Below are 15202 nucleotides of genomic sequence, written 5' to 3' on the forward strand. Positions count from 1 at the left end.
TGGGGTGGCCTTTTATTGTCCCCAGTCCAAGGATTGTCCAGCTGTTGCTCATTTTGTCTGATCACCCACTGGACATGCCCCACCCATGCACTGAGTAAAAAAACAACTCACTGAGTAATGCTCACTGACAGCAAGTTGGACTAAAAATTATACACAAATCAAGAGAAATATTACTTTTGTTCAATAAAATGTCAGCAAATGCTCATTTACAGTTGTTAACTCCACATGGCAACAATATTCGACATGGGGCGTTTATATTTTTGTTCAGTGTACATACATATATATATATATACACACAGTCTTAATGCACACTGTTGATATGCAATTTGAGGTTTAGTCTTGCTCTTTGGTGCTTAAAATTAATCAACCCTATACATGACATCACACAATTTTTCCAAATGCAAGTTAATCATGGTATCATCTCCGGTATTCTGCAGCGTACTCCCGTGTTTAGTGTCTGCTTGGTAAATGTTCGAGCAAATGAGGAAAAGCCTTATTACTCTCCATGTTCAAATTAGAGCTAACTGGGTGGATTCATTTTATTATGTAAAACGTTTTCAAAAAGTGTGCAACAAATATTTGCATACGAAATAGAACACTGAATACTTGTAAATGAGATGCAAAACGCGTGGCACAGATTTGTATCAGGTTTTTTTTTTTTTGCGCGCTGCTTAAGTTTACTTTAACAAAACACAGACGAGCACATGGGTGCACACACATTTCAATTGCCCCTGATGAAACCTCTGTTGCTATGGAAACTCTTTGACAGAAACTTCTCACTAAGCTTTCCATTGACACGAATCACCCCAAATCCATCCTTCAGCTCAAAGTTGTCCTTTCTTTTAGGCCTTAACCTAACAGGTTCGGGGTTGCTGCAGTGTTTTCAACTATGATCGGGTTTTAACAGAATCAATAGAGGGACAGATTGGACTCGATTACAGTCTTTATATACTTTACTCCTTTAGTTACTGCCAGAATTTCTCTGCATTTAAGGACCGCACACTACAGTAAGAGACTACTGTCACCACTACAAACACAGATTCTTTAAAGAGATCAATATTAATGTTATCCCTGAAGAAATGAAGAATTGGTTGATTCATACGGTATGCAGTAAATTTGGGAATCAGCCTCTATAACTCTGTTTTTTCGCTGGATTTGAAAGCAGACCGTCAGAGCTGCATAAAGCTTTGGAACGAAGGACACATCAAACATGTTGGAATTTAATAACAAAGTGTGTTTGTAAGATTTTGAGCAAATACTTTTATCTGTGTCTGCATGAATGTATGTGAGGACACAGACATGAATGTTAAATTCAAAAGTGCATCAGTCATACCAGTAATTTTGTCCAGTTCAGCCAAAGTCTCCTGGTAGGAGCTGATGATTCCTCCGTATCGTGTCATCACCTCCTTCCTTAAGTTGTCCCAGTGAGGAGAAAGCTCTCCCAGCTCCCTCAGATCCTGCACCCTAAAGATAAACACAAGTACATGAAGACCTTTGTGGTTCTAATACTAATACACTGATAATTTCAATAAATTCCACAAATGTCAACTTCCTCACTGACATGATACAATTTAAGAGGAATAAGTACTAAGTAGTTCATAGTTATAAGTATGTATTTATAATTACAATGCTATAGCTACTTGTGTCTTTCAAACTCATTGAAAATTATCAACATTTCGCAGTTGGGGTACAAAAAATGATTAACAGTCCTGGTAAAACACAGACACCAGCTTGCACATAGTGAATCAGACACACATGCTCACACCGTATCCCAAAGCATCCTCTGCTGAGCCAGATAAACACATTTCTCAACCTCAGGCTAGGAGCTTATGCCCACTTATCCACTCTGCCCTATCAAATTCCTCCCCTGCTCTTTACCATTCTTCTACCATTACATATAAAACAAACTTATCCGCTTTTTACTGGTGTCACTGGAGGAAGCAGCTGTCTGTCTTTCAGCTAGCTGTGCCTCAAGCCTCAGACCAAAATCACCTGTGCTCCATCTAAGGAAATAATTGTAGTTATGCATTTGTGTGTATGTGTCTGTGTCTTTTTGTGTAGCGGCTGATTTCCGACTATGAAGCACAACCTCTTTCATTGGCTCATCATTTGCATAAGAAAAGCGACATCAGATGGACAGATATCATTCAAAAACAAGCCCTCCAGCATCAACTGAAGAGTAAATTACAGTGATATTATAGAAATTAGAGGTTGAAGGAGGTTTTATACATTACTCAGAGTAACAAATACACAATCATAGGCGCTACCTTTATAACAACGAGCCCAATTTTTGTAATTACACCTCATACATTTTGCATCCTGTATGTTTTAAAATGAAAGGCTGCATGCACAAATGCATGCTGATTCAACTTGTTGTTAATAGCAGGTATAATTTTCACGAATGCATAATGTAGTAGATATTTCTTTGTTGTTGTCCAACTACTACAACAAAGAATTAGGTGCAGATAGCCTCGAAAGACGATTCCCCTGTTTCTTCAGTGTAAGTTATTTTTAGATTACTTTGAAGTGTTTCAATAAACAGCAGAGTGATAGAAGTGATGCCAAAAAGAGAGAGAGAGAAGAGAGAGAGAGAGAGAGAGAGAGAGAGAGAGAGAGAGCGATGGAGCGAGAGGGAGTCTCATTTAACAAAAGTCAAGGTCAAACAATGACCAAACCCACAAAGTTTTAAAGGATCTGTTCCACCAACAATACAAGTAACATAATCAATTAGCTATTTACTTATTCTTAGGGGCTGCAGATAAACTGGATCTCGGCTGACATTGGGCGGGAGGCAGGACACGCTGTGGTGGTTTTCAGTCACACAGTGTGCAGTGTATTAGCAGCTTGATGCAGATATATCTGAAAATGTTGTTCTATATAAATAATTGCCAGTACAAGAGATATGGAAGCAGTACTGAGGCCACTGAGCTACAGTGTTCCTATTAAATAAACAAATTAAACTAAAATTATCCGCATGGACAGATATTACTTGAGGTCAGTGATTTAGGTAAACTGATTCTTTCGTTACACAGTGTGCCTTCAGCTCACCACATATATATGAACAGCATAGGTAACATTTGCAAATGACACAAGATGATGAGTCTTTGTAGCACACCTAAAACAACTGGAGAGGTTGTAGACAAATTGTATCACATAGGAAACATTTCCCTCATCTCTTGCATTTACCGACAGAACTAAACAAACCTGGGGCTTAAAACAAGCTCAAGGCAGAGAGGCACCGCATGCTGGGCAACTCTGCCAACACACTCTGCAGGTGGTTGTAACTAAGTTATGCTTATGGCATAGGCGGATAGACAGGATGCTTCCCGACAAAGTTAAGTAGATTCAAATTACCATTAGCAAAAGAAGCTCATAGGATCATGACCAGCAGGACAGGCATGGGATTCGAGGTAATTTTAAAGAAGTATCATTTTCACTTTTGTCATAACATGAATGCTTAAAAGGATTTAAAAAGAGACCAGTAAACAATAAACATGTTTACTCTAAAGGAGTGATGTGCAATTGCTATCTTTGTCAATGGTGGTTCAAAACACTTATGTTAAAAGAAAATGAAGGTTTGAATAAAGCGAGACAACCTGAGCTCAAAAAACAATCACAGGTCTTTTACTGATTCATACAAGTGTAGGACTAAACAAGTCGACATTACAACTCTTTCAGAGTCAAGACATCAGTGGCTTCCATCAAATATATTGCTCCCAGTATATCTATTTAGCTTGGAGCAGCCACTATTACCACTAGTACTATAAAAGGGACACTTTAGCCAATCAAGGGGGGCAGTGTTATTTTTTGCTGATTTCAGTAGCAAGTGCTACATGGCACTAAATAGCTACAATGATTGTAATCAAATGCAACTATTCACAGTAATCTATGTCCTCAGGCTATACCTCTGAGACGATGCTATTTGCGTGGCCCAGGGTCAAACCACACTATTGTCCCCGGGGAGTTTAGGTCAGGGTGGACGATCCCAGTGTACATAACAGAGAATAGATAAAACAACAGATAAATATGTCTGCTTGCTAAATGAGGGTGATAAGGCAGTGGGATAGCAAATAGAGAGATATAGTGTCTTCCCCTTAATCAGTGTGCTATTGTCTGGAAAGAGTAAAGGTGTGATAAGAGTAAGTATAGCCTGATTAACTATATGTATGTAAAGACTAAAAGGTCACAATGTCAACCAGATCTTTTGGTATAACAGACAAAAGATATTTCTCTGGTTGGAAGAGGAAAATGCATCGTGAATGTAAGATTTAATGTTATAAAGTAGGATCCTTTTGTTTGGTTTTTAACAGTTAAATAACTAACTAACTAACTAACTAACTAACTAACTAACTAACTAACCTGTAGTTAGAACTGATCCCATTTCTTTGTATGGTGTTGAATTTAGAATCAATGCATTTAAGTTTGTTGATGAAATTTTGTTACTTCTTGTTTTTTGATGACATTACTCAAAGTATATAATTATCTTTAAACTTTGATCCGCTATGTTGTTGGTAATTCATCTAAAGGGGCCTTAAACACATTCTTAAAGGCAAAAAAACCCCAACTTGTCCTAAAGCAACCAAAATAATGTAGAATATCACAGTAGACTGGGTAGTTATTTATGCTTTCCAGAGACTCAGAACTTGCATTCTGCAGTACGTGTTCTCAGAGATAAGAGATGAAATCAGAAAACAAGAGAAAACTAATCAATGGACAGAAGACAGTCTCTTATAGTGCAAGAAACCTAATAGGAAAAGGGAGGGAGTGATCACTGACAGTAAAATAATCTATATAATAACAAGTTGGATTTATATGAAGACACATGATAGCCGATGCAGTTCAGTCATTAATTTTGACTGAAACATGATGCAGACACCACAATATGAAACAACAGGCAATAATCAAGAAGAGCAATATGTTAATATCGACTACGACAACTGATGGGGATAACAGAATACATTTCCAGAAGAGAAAAGACCTGTCATGTGGGCACCTTTATTTCATGGCACGTGTTCAATTTAATCACAGTGTTTTGTGTGTGGGGTCAGTTAAACCCTGTTTCAGAGGACTGAGAAGCAAACGCTCCTTTCACAATACATCCAGTCTGTTCTGAAAAAAAAAATAAGCTCCATCCAACAAGTCATCAATACTGATCCTAAATGTAAAGAACAAGAAGAAACACAGAAGCCAGATGTCACCATGTCACCTATATGATCTTGACACACCAAATCAGTACTTGTTAATTAACATGAAAGGAAGGGGGACATGTTTTTTTTTTTCATTAATGAGAAACCAGACAGCTCCTAATGAATGGGTTTTATCTACACCTACACACTTTACTACACATGCATTCATTATCTTTGCCCGCACACGCACACAGAGTCCTCAGCATCTTCACTGGAGGAACGAAGGAAAATCAGCCACCTCTGTGCTCACAGAGTTAGATTAGAGCATGACTGTAGACATCAAAGCTAACAAACAGAAGGAAGAAATATATCCAAGATTATCATAGAGTGGTAAAGCAAACTAAGCCACCCACCATCCGCTGCCGCGCTCACAACTTTGCAGCACTAACGGAATCGTTAAAAACCCTGAGCTAGCACCACCGTGAGCTTGGCTGACAGAATCGGCTAAATAGAGAGGCACCGTGGAGAAAGACAACATTTAAAGAGGATTATAGGAGAGGTGCTTAAGCGACCGAGCTGGAGATACGGTACACATGCCTGTTAATAAACAAACACTGTATATGGTAGTCATGGTGTGGAGCCTGCTGAGTGCTCATGAGCTGTATTATACAGATAAGACGGTTCATAAATATTCCCTAATTGTCTTCTAAATTTAGCTGTGATTTAAATTTTCAGTTTACAGAGCTGATCACCTTCTGTTCAAAAAAAAAAAAGAGAGTAGGGTTGGAGATGCAGAGAAATGATGTAGGAACTGTAGTGCTGGCATGTGGATTCATTCCAGTGTACATGTTTGACAGATGAACTGATGACAAAGCTTGTCTGGTCAATAATGTCTCAGACTGTTTCTGTGTGCGTGGTGGAGGGAGAGACTCTAGTTGTGTGTGTGTGTTTGTGTGTGTGTGTGTGTGTGTTTCTGCACGTGAACCCGTCCTTGAACTTGTATGTGCGTGTGAGCCTTTAGGTGCACACCATGAGTACAAATGAAACGTTCATACCAGTCTGTGATTGCATCTTTTTGTTCCTCCTCCTTGCATTACAGCGAGCATAAAGAATTCATGTGAAGCTCTGTGTGGGGGTATGTATGTGCTGTATGTATTGGTTGGTGTGGTATGGATGAGAAAGGGTTGCCATGGACAACAGGCCAGTTGAGGAATGATTTGTCTTGACAAACCCGGGTCGAGCCTGAGGGGAGGGACTCGCTGATCTACTTACATTTGCAAACTGGTGAAGCATCACCTCGCTGTCATTGCCTTAACCTGTCCTCAGTCTCACACAGTATTAACTGTACTGAACTTTAGCTGCAGTTATAGTCTTGATCTCCATAATGTTCTTTTATTTTTAGTATTTAAACACATTTATTAATTTTTTTTGAGTGTGGTTCTGATGTAAAGCAGGGGGAATGTCACTTTTGGCAATTCTTTTTTGACAGTAGGTCTATCTGAACAAGACTAAGAGGCTACGGGGAGCTGTTAGATAAACTTTTGTTTCTTTTCCATCGGCTAATTAGCTGGTACTTAATGAGAAATCTGGCGGTGACATCCACAAAATCCTGAGAACGATCAAAGTGACTTACCTGCTCATGTCCTCCTGAATGTACAGTGACAGCAGCTGTTTGGGGATGCTAAATGACAAAGTGCACTCCTCCATTTGTTCCCGCACAAGCATCCACTTGCTGTCCACTGTTTGAAATCTGTACACCTTGCATACTGGATTCCTGAACACTGTGAGAAAGAGACAAGGGGAGGGGTGAGAGATGTACTGAACCACTGTCTGACTCAGCAGAAAATACATGACTTTCTTGTCAAAAAAATTCTAAAGATAATTCTTAAATTTCGCCAAAAAAAAAAGGTAAACACAGCATCCGAAGCAATGCCGAGAGCTGCCTGCCCTCAAGGACGCCACAGAAAAGACAGAAAGTCTTCAAAAGTCACATGAGGTATGAAGCACAAATTAAATTCTATAATCAATAACTGTGTCTGCCATAGATAAGACGTTTCTCATCTTCGAAGGCCTTCTCTCTCTCTCTCTCTCTCTCTCTCTCTGGGTCCACTTCAGCAGCATCACAGTCAACTAAAATATGGGCTAAAAGATGGAAACCTTGGTCCTGTTAATCTTTGCCATTTTATTTCGTCCATTTCCATTTTAATTGCTTGTTTATTGTACAACACTGGAGCAGAGTTTGTTGAATCATTCTGAAACTTTGCTTGCTAACCCCGCCGCCCATTAGAACTGATTCACATTCAACCCCATCTTCTTCATTTTTGCAGAGAGTGGCTAATAGCAGCAATCGAAGGCTGGAAAGGAAAAACAGCTCTAATGCTCTTATCTGCATGCTGGCAGCAGAGGGCAAGAAAGCTGTGAGCCTTAAACAGTGTTTACTACTCCTTTTCATTTCAGAGCTGCAGTCAGAAAGAAAGTCACTCAATAAGTCAGAGCTGAAGCACCCGGGGTGAAACATCGACAATCTTGCTCACGGTAGTCAAACATGCGTGGCAGGAAAATGTTTTTGCCTGAATTCAAAAGTGGGAGTCATACTTCTGCTCCCACTGACAGCACAGAGAACGGTCCACACAAAAAAACCCTTCATACTGTTTTGTAACGCAGTTTTGCCCCAAATATCTTTTCTTCAAAGTCATCCGAGTGTCCAAGCCATTAATCCTAGTGCTGCTTTGTCATTTTTTTCCTCCAGTGTTAAAGTTCAGCGATGCCCTTCAGCGAAAATGGGGTCAAAAAAGCGCAACAGAGTAGGAGATTTTATGTAGTGCAAGTATTAATTTCAGATGCAATGTCATGATGTGTGCTTCTTTTCAAAAGTGGTTTTAACTGTGTTCAAATAAAAGCTTGTTTCCAGATGAAATTTGGGCGACTGAGATTAAAAGAACAAAGAACTGATTTAGCACAATGGAAGACAATTTTCCAACAAGCCATATTGTCTCTTTAGGGTCATTCCTTCTCAAATCATCAGATTTGTAGAATTATTTCTGCTCTGGGATCTTTCTTTGTGGAATGCATGGTCTCTCTGTGCCTGCCTGGATGCTCCCACTTCCTCCCGCAGTCCGTAGACATGCTGAAGTTAACTGGTGATTCCAAGTTGTCTGTGAATGTGAGTGCGCTTGATTGTCTGTCTCTCTGTGTGTCTCTCCTATGATAGACTGGCGACCTGTCCAGGGTGTCCCCTGCCTTCACCCCAAGTCAACTGGGACAGACACCAGACCCTGCGATCCAAGTGAGGATAAAGTGGTGTATAGATAATGGATAGATGGGATGCAACGTTTCAAAATTGCCCTTTGACCCACTTTCGACATGCTTTCCTCGACATTAAAATTATTTATTATTATTTGTCAGCATGCCATTGAATCAGAATCGTCAATGTTGGACAATAAGATCAAATAATCTCTGATTATTGTTGAACTCAAACAAGAAAAAAAAATCTAATTGAAATGTTTCTTTAATAATTCATAAAATAATGCAGTTTAAATTTTATTGTGTGAAAAAATTACTGAAAGCAGGTCAACAGGCAACTTTATAAAAACAAACTACACACCTATTGGAAAGCACTTGATAGATCTATGAAAAAATCCTAAATGCCATTTTAAACATTCCATAGTTTGTGAGATAAAACTTTCGAGCAAATCAATGATGGTCAGACAGAAGCCCCGTGATGCTTTTAGATGGAATAGCCCATTAACATCCGCCCACATTATTACATGCTATCCTGGAATATTCTATTTTTTTCTTATCATCAACAAATGCTACATGAGGAGCAAATCCAGCAATAAATCGATCTTACTAACAAGAACTGTACGTGCATCTAAAGCCTGATATTGATTAATTCTCTGTACCAACAATCTTCATTGGTGTCCACAAACTAATATATCCCATTGCTGAGCCTCACTGTTGCACAGGATAACAGAGGTGGAAATGATGACCATTTAATCCTACATTGGTATATGTATATTCACCCATGGCTGGACTTGGTCCTGTGAAATTCACTCTTTACTCCGGTTGCGAATAACTACAGTGCCCAGCAGTTACTGTTGGACAGCTTAAAAGAAAAAAAAAGAAAAAAAAAAACTTGGACATTAAAAAGTGAGCTTGTAGCAAAGTGCCTCAAGGCAAGAAATGGGAGATAATTGAGAAGACTAATGGATTGTACTTTTTGTCTCTTCATGAAATTTCTAGATGAAGATAAAAATAAAGAATAATTCCACCATTTTATTTAAAAGCCATACACAGTAACTCTGGTCATCTGGTATGGCATTTCCGACGACATAAGACACTTTTAAATGTCTGCATAAAAGTATTTCCATTACTGTTTCTCACATAACCTTTATTTTATTCACATATAAATTCTCTGCATCAAAGCAGCAAAATGATTGTTAAGTTGTCTTATTGCATATTACTAAAAAGGTGATTAAACTCTGTTTATTTTCAGATTCGTCACATCATAATTTGTGCGGAACAAAACCAATGTACATACAGACAATAAAGAGCCTCCTAAGGACAATAACCGTACGCTAAATAGACTATAGACAGGCTTATTATTATTATTTTTCTGCAATGCTGAACATGATGTTGAAATTAATGATGATTAAGGTTAAGACTAGCCTGAGAATGATCCCCGAAAGGATTCATAATTGCATCTAAATTAAATGAGAAATTCAGGCATAGCTGGCATGGGGATTAGAGAAAGTGGAATGGATGACAAAAATAAATGGGGAGCAAGAGACACATGGAGAGAAAGGGGTGAAGACACAGCCTTAATCGGAAGAGCGACAGTTGCTGACTTCCACCTCCGTCAGAGAAGCGGATTAACCCCTGAACTCCCCCCTGCCACCACACTAATCTGACCACCAATCAGGCGCCTCCGTTTCCCTTCCTGACACCTCTTAAGAAAATGACTTCCCGAGACGCGCTGTGCGTGGGCTCCCCTACCTCCCTGTTCTCTGCATGCTCATTCTGAAAGGTAATAAAAGTGGAAGACTAAATTGCATTACCCAATCTGGAGATATCTGCAGGGAGGGTATTGTTTTGACAGGCTGCAGATGTGCACCTGCAAACATGGCTGCAGTTCACTAGTTAATCGCAGTAGAAACAGTAAGCGACAATGACACCATGACAACAGGCGTGGGGCTGCTGGGGAGCTCACGGAGAAGGTGGGAAATCTGGATAAAAGAGAAAATGGATGTGTGGAACAAATGGATGCATGGGATGAAAAAAGGAAACTAGTTTCCCAAGTCTCCTCTGAACAAGGACTGTGAAGTTTCAACACAGCAGGAGTCGTGACCTTTTCAAGTCTATCCCTTTTCTGCCCACATGTCTTTCATTTTCTCCCCACAATTCTCCCTTGCTCTACCGGTGAGAGAGCTGGCTGTCTGTGCTGCCACTAAATTAGTCTCACGCTGCTCGCATGGCATCTTTTGCTCGTCTTCGGTAAATCTACAAAGGATCGAGTAGGTTCACCTCATTGTCACATACAGTACCTGTCTCCTGTCTGCCTTAAAACACCAAGACTTCTACTAAATCAAAGCAGCAAAAATAGAAATTCCTTAATCAAATACGATACCTCAGAGACGCTTCAAATCTTCTTAATGGAAAGGTTATTCAAGGCCAGTTTAAAGTTAATTAGATGCAGAACATTGAGGGACTTTTAGATAAAGATGTTACAGGGTGTTAACTACCACAATGCATTAAATGCATTAACATAGTTTTTAATAGAATTAAAGTATTTCAAGTTTTCCTTTAAGGCCATTACAAGGTGAGCTCTTGCTTCTCCTGCATAACTTAAAAGGGGATGAAGAAAACGTAGGAAGAAAGGGAAATTAGAGACCTTTCTATTGCCACATTATTCGACAATGAAAGGTGAAATTACAGGTGTTGAGGGTGTGAATCATACCTGGTCCTGTCAGTGGGTTATTTTCTCTGTCCACGCAGGAATGGTGTGCAGACTCACAAACCAACGGACACTGAAAAAGAAAGAGGGAAAGAAGCACAAAGAACTGACATCAAGATTTTCTCTTTGAGACCAAAACAGGAATGGTGAAATATTTTTCAAAAGAGTAGACAAGCTTTGATCGTATCACCTATGACCACAGCCTCATTGCAATATTTGATTTGACAACTGCAATAAGTTTGGCTGCACTTTGGCGATGAAAATTCCAATTTAGCTTTGTCACTCAGAAGCAATGTAACACTGGTGTCAAAGCTGTAGTCAGCAGCTTCTCTTTGTGTTCGGTGAAATAGAACTAATTTGATCCGATTGAAAATGAAACACAAAACTAGAAACGAGCTCACATTAGTGTGATATAAACAAATTTTGAAATAATTGAATAACATGAAAAGATGACTGTTTGAATGCATGCCTTTATTGCCTTTCGCTTTGCAATTGCTTTATTTGGTTTGTATCACAACGTAATTTAATGTCATTTAATTTCACTGAAACAAACTGCTGTGGTGACACACTCATAGAAACAGCAGTTGCTGTATTTACTGGATGCTCACTGCAATCACTACATTCAAAAACTAGGCTCGTATAGATCGCAAGGAGCCCACAGCTATGGATGCACTGCTCTCATTTTAGTTCGCACCTGCAAGCATGTTGGGCTTCTGCCTCCACTGCAATCAGCGAGGTCACAGTAGGCAGCCGTCGACGGAAAACACTTGCTGCGACTTCACTGACTGGCTGGTGAATTAGTAATTTATGACCCCTCACTGCCATTTCAGTAATTATCAACTCACCATATTATAGTTTCCTCCTCTGATAGTAAATTCCACCTGACATATAGTACTGTGCACAGTTTATACAGAATCACCGTACCTGTCTTACTCAATATGGGCAAGAATCATTCAATTATAATGTGTCACGAGAAAATATACAATATGTGGATATTTCAAATTTTCAGTGAACCTTCCCGCGAAAGAAATTCTGTGAAGAATAAAATATACCCTCATATAACATGAGGTATAATAATATAAACTGCCAAGTCCGACCTCCTCTCAGTCGGTGTTGCGAAGCTTGTCAAGTTTTCTCGTCTCACATGGCACAGATGGAGTTTAACTACAATAATAAAGGTAGTACATTTACAGCTTGTTCATTCTTTTCATACTTTCTTGTTTTCAGACAAAAAAAAAGACAAAACCAAGTTGGTCATGTGTAACCAGTTGAATTGACACTTGTTTATCATCATAACTAGCTTTAATCATTTATACCTATCCCATAGTTCGGTGAAAAGTGTCCTAGCTGAGTGCTTAATATTACCAGCTGGCATGCTTTAAAAAGAGAATCTCATAAAATTGTCCTAAATCTGCTCTTGATGGCATTCTTTCAAAAGTTGATGATCCAAAAAAAAAAACCAAAATCCAGCAGGGTCCTTGTATTGCAGTATAGAGGTTGTAAGAGAACGAAAAATGAAGATTAGACCCTTATTTCATCACATTATCAGCTATGTTTGTCTGTCTATATTCACACAAAGTCTGAACCATTAGCAGTTTCCAGATGTTTTTTTCCCCCTCTCATCACCTTTTTACCCACTTTGGGTATTTTTTCATTGCAATAAAAAGTCCTAAACCTCAATGGAAACAGCACAACTATAGTTTCCAAGTAGTGAAATCACAATGATGTAAATCATAGAACACAAAAGCTGAAAAAGAATGGAATTAACCAGTGCAATATTTTCAGGTGTTACCAATACTGAAAACATGGTGACTCTGCATACTATAAATATATCATTGCTTTCACTTTTAGTTTGTTTCCATATTTGTCACCTTTCTGTTCTGTGAAAGTACAGCCGGCAGTTCAGCTGAAGAGTCCGTGAACAAACTAACACAAACACTGGAGCTTTACCACATTATTTTGACAGTGTCAGATTTAATGTAAATAATTACTGGTGTTATTACATATTAAATAACCAAATTAATTTATGAGATAGTATAAAATTATACAACTTTCTTGCCAGGCCATGTATACTGCTTTCTGATGATTAAGTCTGTGTTTCCTCATCAAAGCAACACTGACAACTAACAATCTTTCTCGCTCCCTGTATGTCAGCGCTGCCCTGTTTGATGAACCATTTAACACAGCTAGACAGCCAAATCTGTGCCCAGAAAAAGGACTTTAATGACTGCTAGGAACAATCCATCACCTCTCCTAGCTTACAAACTGATCCTGAATAAAATAGACACCAACCAACACTCGCAGTCCCACAAACAAACCCAGAAGTTAAATTTGTCCATTTAACACAAGGGGCAGAAACAACATTTGGCATTTGGAAATTTCAACAAGTAAAACCTCTGATCATGAAAAGTATTAAAAATGAGCCAAGGGCCACAGCTGTGGAAGGAGCCCCTTTGTAATTGTAGGCAGCAGACAGCATGTGTTCGCCGGCTCTTTGATGAGTAAAATATGTAAAGAGATCAGATCAAAGGTGACTGGAGTCTCTTTCTAATTTCAGCTGTTTTAGCAGGGTCAATGGGATATTCATGAGCAACGGTGTCCCAAGCAGTGACGAGGGAGGATCAAACAAGTGTCTCGACCCGCCCTGCAGACACATACACATGCACCAAAATGTAAATTAAGACAGCAAGACATGCACTAAGGAAGCTTGAACTTCCCCACAAGTGAGTCTTGAGTCTCATGTGAGCCGTCCCTAATGTTTGTCATAGCCCTTCCTCTTTCCTGCCCTCATCTTCTACAACAGAAACAACACACACAAGGGGAAATGTGCTGCGACAACATGCTCTCTCTCTCTCTCTCTCTCTCTCTCTCTCTCACACACACACAGACACACACACACACAAGGCAACACATTCATCAAGGCGACATGGGCAGATTGTCAGTGACACTCTGGAGCCTAGCAGGGAACCTCCCTGCACCAGCAACAGGGGTGGGCAGAACCAAAAGCCAGTCAGCCATGTAGAAGCCCTTGGTCAATTATATAAGACAGTGATTCATACATACATAGACGCACATGGAAATACACACAATTACTCACACATGCAACAGCAAAGGCCTACGAGTCTCTATGCTGTCTTGCAGAACTACGCTGTGGTGAGAGACTTCAGAGTATTCTTCTTCACAAATACCATCAAAGCGCCTTCTTCACTTTTTAACACTCGTCTACCGCCTCCACGGCACACAATCGCGTGAAAAATCTCTTTCCATTAGGAATGTGCAGAAAATTAAGTGAAATCGGAGTACATACAACTTCATTTCTGGTGTGGTGGCACCCCATTTGGATGACACAATCTTCGGTTTACTGTCAAACTCTGAAGGAGAATTCTCTTTCTTCCTTTTTCTCTTCTCTGATTATGTGAGTCACACTTCGGAGCCGAGTTAAGCGGTATGTATTGTAGGAGATTAGAATGGAGCAGGAGGGTGGCGGTGACGACGGAGACACATCCAGGAAATATTTTTTTTGTCAAACCGATTCACAGCTAAAAATAAAAAAAAAATCAATGCTGCATGTGTGTCATTTTGGTTAGATTTCTTTCAAATCTTTTCTGTATCAACGCAGAGACAACACATATGCCCTCATAGACGCGCACATTGCACGTACACACATCCTGCAAATCCCCATTAGGGTTTACTGAAGTTTATTTAATCTCATTGGAGGACTCGAGCAGTGCCAGTCTAATCCCAGCATTAGCACAAGGCATCTGGTGCATGGAGGCTCTTGCTCCATCTAGTCGGTCTGCGGTTTTACCTTCTGTGACGGTATGTCGGTGGTAATGTGGTCCACGTCAACCTCCTCCATCTCCCCCATCTTCAGACGACTCACCACCACTGTTCCGGCAGCACACACACCATCAGATGACCTGGAGTGAATCAGGAAGAGAAAAAAAATAAAATAAAATTTAGAATTAGTCTCTTCATTTGATCTGTTGAATAAAAAAGACCGCTTGGTTAAATGATCTTTTCCTCCGGCTGCTGCCCCTCTATGGGCCTCAGAAATATTAATCTTCATGTTGGGCCCCCCAACTCTCCAAACCTAATAAGCTTATTTCCAGCCTTGAACAGG

The 15202-nt window shown here is 39.7% G+C and overlaps 1 protein-coding gene across 4 annotated transcripts in view; it reads right to left on the bottom strand.

Moving 5' to 3' along the window:
* inpp4b (inositol polyphosphate-4-phosphatase type II B) overlaps window positions 1–15202 on the bottom strand; it is a 106395-nt gene that overhangs the window by 49718 nt on the left and 41475 nt on the right. For all 4 annotated transcript variants that reach the window (XM_008302599.1, XM_008302590.1, XM_008302582.1 and 1 more), the window contains 4 exons: window positions 14888–14999; window positions 11083–11152; window positions 6760–6907; window positions 1334–1464 (listed from right to left, as the gene is read on the bottom strand). In XM_008302599.1, coding sequence (XP_008300821.1) covers window positions 1334–1464; window positions 6760–6907; window positions 11083–11152; window positions 14888–14947 — 409 coding nt within the window. In that variant the 5' untranslated portion in view covers window positions 14948–14999. The remainder of the gene's footprint in view (window positions 1–1333; window positions 1465–6759; window positions 6908–11082; window positions 11153–14887; window positions 15000–15202) is intronic.

The sequence above is a fragment of the Stegastes partitus genome, unplaced genomic scaffold, assembly GCF_000690725.1.
Source record: "Stegastes partitus isolate 25-593 unplaced genomic scaffold, Stegastes_partitus-1.0.2 Scaffold37, whole genome shotgun sequence".
In the NCBI taxonomy this organism is placed as follows: domain Eukaryota; kingdom Metazoa; phylum Chordata; class Actinopteri; family Pomacentridae; genus Stegastes; species Stegastes partitus.